Source organism: Solanum tuberosum, unplaced genomic scaffold (assembly GCF_000226075.1).
Source record: "Solanum tuberosum cultivar DM 1-3 516 R44 unplaced genomic scaffold, SolTub_3.0 scf00046, whole genome shotgun sequence".
NCBI lineage: Eukaryota > Viridiplantae > Streptophyta > Magnoliopsida > Solanales > Solanaceae > Solanum > Solanum tuberosum.
In genome coordinates this window covers 652,462-655,089 of record NW_006238971.1, presented here as the reverse complement: position 1 = coordinate 655,089, position 2,628 = coordinate 652,462, and the positions used below count along the sequence as shown (strand labels likewise).

Below are 2,628 nucleotides of genomic sequence, written 5' to 3'. Positions count from 1 at the left end.
AGAAACAAGGTCATTTGAGACTTGTGTTTTTCTTTTGAATCAATTGTAATACTTTAAAGGCTTGTACACGTGACAACCAGATTTTGGGGGTATTTTTGAGTTGATTATGAAATTTCCGCATTTTATTGTAATGATTGAGTTTTAGGCTGACTTGTCTTGGTGGGATAAGGCGAGTGTCATCACGTCTATTTTTGGGTTGTGACAACAACCATCTCAAGGGGACTTATAATGGTATATTTGTGTCTACGAGTACGGTAGATGGAGCAGGTATTAGATTTATAATAGATACAATTTTATTCGATTCTTATAATTCTATTTCTTTACGAAGTAATAAATTTATTAATGTTTTGTATACAAGTAATATATGGAATTACTGATTCGGAAAATGATGCATCCTGGACTTGATTTTTTGAACAGTTTATAGAAGCTCATGGAGTTAAAGATAATATGTGTGTTGTATCCAATAGGAACGAGAGTATTATAAAGGCAATTTTGAAGATATTTAATGGAGTCCTCATTATGCTTACACTTGGCATTTGTGGAAAAATGTGAAAACACTATATAAAAAGTCACACAATAGTCTTTCGGAAGTGTTTTATGCGATGACAAAGGCATACAAACAATCTGAATTTGATGAACTGATTAAAAGGTTGAACAGTTTGATGTTCGTGTAAAGAATTACTTGAAATTGGTAGGTTATGAAAAATGGGCTAGGGTATATGCAACAGTTGATCGGGGATTTGTTATGACATCAAACATAGTTGAGTGCATAAATACATGTCTGGTGGAAGCAAGGAAATCACCGAAATACAATTTTGTTGAGGAAGTTAGACAGATGTTTGCAAGATGGAATTTCAAAAATCATACATTTTCTTCACATACTTATAGCACACTTTGTGGTAAACCTCAAGAGATGCTTGTTGATAATGAAGAACAATCAACACATATGAAGGTATGATTTTATAGTATTTTTTATTTTTTGTATTTCATTTGTTTATCAGCATTTTATAACATGATTGCTTTATTTTTTTTATTATAGATTGTACCATCGAATAATTATTTTTACAGTGTTCATCATGAAGGTAGAACATTTATTGTATGTCTGAAAAATAAAACTTGTACTTGCAAGAGGTTTCAAATGGATGAAATAACATGTCTGTATGTGTGGGATGTTTTAAAGACAAAGCATTTTGATCCTGGACCATATTGTTCTGACACGTACAAGCCAAGTAACTTGTTGATTACATACAACATTCCAATTACTCCCTTACCTGATCCAATCAAGTGGAATGTACCTGGATATATTAAGGATGACATAGTGCGGCCTCCAAAGTACAAACGACTTCTTGAAAGGCCACCAAAGAAGTATCGTGACAAAGCGTACAACAAGCTATATGGAAAGAAGAGCAAGAATTCTTGGAGTACTTTTGGGTATAAGGGGCACAATAGGCGGTCGTGTAGGAATGGACCACGTATTGCGTAGTTAGTGATGCTTGTGTTTTTTATCTTATAGGAGTGGAAGTGTTGGAAAATTTCCAATACCCACTGTTTTAGAAATCTACTTGTTTGAACTTCTTTGAATATGTGTTCATCCGAAATGTATAAAATCAACTATGGCACTTAGTAGGTGGCAAACAACAACTAACATAAACAAGTGACAACAACACTAAAGTAAGTACGTAACCAGTCAACAATATCAAGATCACACATGAGGACTCATGCTTCCAAACCAAGCTATTTTGGAAATTGAGTTATTTGAGATTGAGTACATTACATTGTTTATATACATTTTCCTTTAATGTTACCGTGATGGAACGTGACACCCGATCCAATAACAATGTGTCAGCTCGTGGCACCCAATCTAATATATCGTGTCAGAACGTGACACCCGATCCAATAATATCAGGCCGGCTCGTGATACCCGATCCAATAATACCGTTAATATATCATTTATTATCACCACTTTTCACTTCATTAACAATATTTCAACAAGCCTTCTTTATTCAAGGCATCACTTCGATAGAGAAGGTTCAAGATTATAAATTTCACGGTCTCAGAATTTCAGACCAATCACAAACAATACATAGATTATCCAAACCACACAACCAAGTACATAGAGAAATTCACAATATCACTCAATGACTATCAATCACTACTAAGAGTCTATCTATCACATAGAATAAACCATAACCTACCTCCACCGAAGAACGTTTTTCCTTTCCTCAATTCCTCTGAACCTTTTTCAATCTATCAAGTATATATTCATAATTTGTAAGTTAACGAGCCTATAAACACTCATATTATTCTATGTCTAGCCTAGACCCAAATTCTCATCTAATTCTATAATCAATTTCCTAAAGTTCAAACTAAGGGTAAGTCTTAATTTCTCCAATTAGCATAACTTTAATGAAATTTAAATAATTCGATACACTTAATATTTAATTACCTATCTCAATATATTAAAACTCAATTTATAATATGATGACAACATAATAAAATTCAAGATTAAAGCCACTTGTTTCGAAAACTAGTGGCAACAACTCTAACCCAAATTTATCATATACTATAAGCCAAATTTATCATATCATCAGCCAATGATTGGCTAATCTAATCCATCAACCAATTCAT

At 33.0% G+C, this 2,628-nt stretch overlaps 1 protein-coding gene across 1 annotated transcript; it reads left to right on the top strand.

Annotated features, from left to right (window-relative positions):
* Nucleotides 1-258: 258 nt before the first annotated feature.
* LOC107059890 (uncharacterized) lies at nucleotides 259-1,483 on the top strand. Its single transcript, XM_015306972.1, has 3 exons — nucleotides 259-267; nucleotides 659-952; nucleotides 1,040-1,483. The coding sequence occupies exons 1-3, from the start codon at nucleotides 259-261 to the stop codon at nucleotides 1,481-1,483; spliced, it is 747 nt and encodes a 248-aa protein (XP_015162458.1).
* The last annotated feature ends 1,145 nt before the right edge of the window (nucleotides 1,484-2,628 follow it).

Excerpts from the sequence above, each read along its gene's own strand:
- LOC107059890 (XM_015306972.1), top strand. Across the intron at positions 953-1,039 it reads AACAATCAACACATATGAAG|ATTGTACCATCGAATAATTA; the intron begins GTATGATTTTAT and ends TTTTTATTATAG.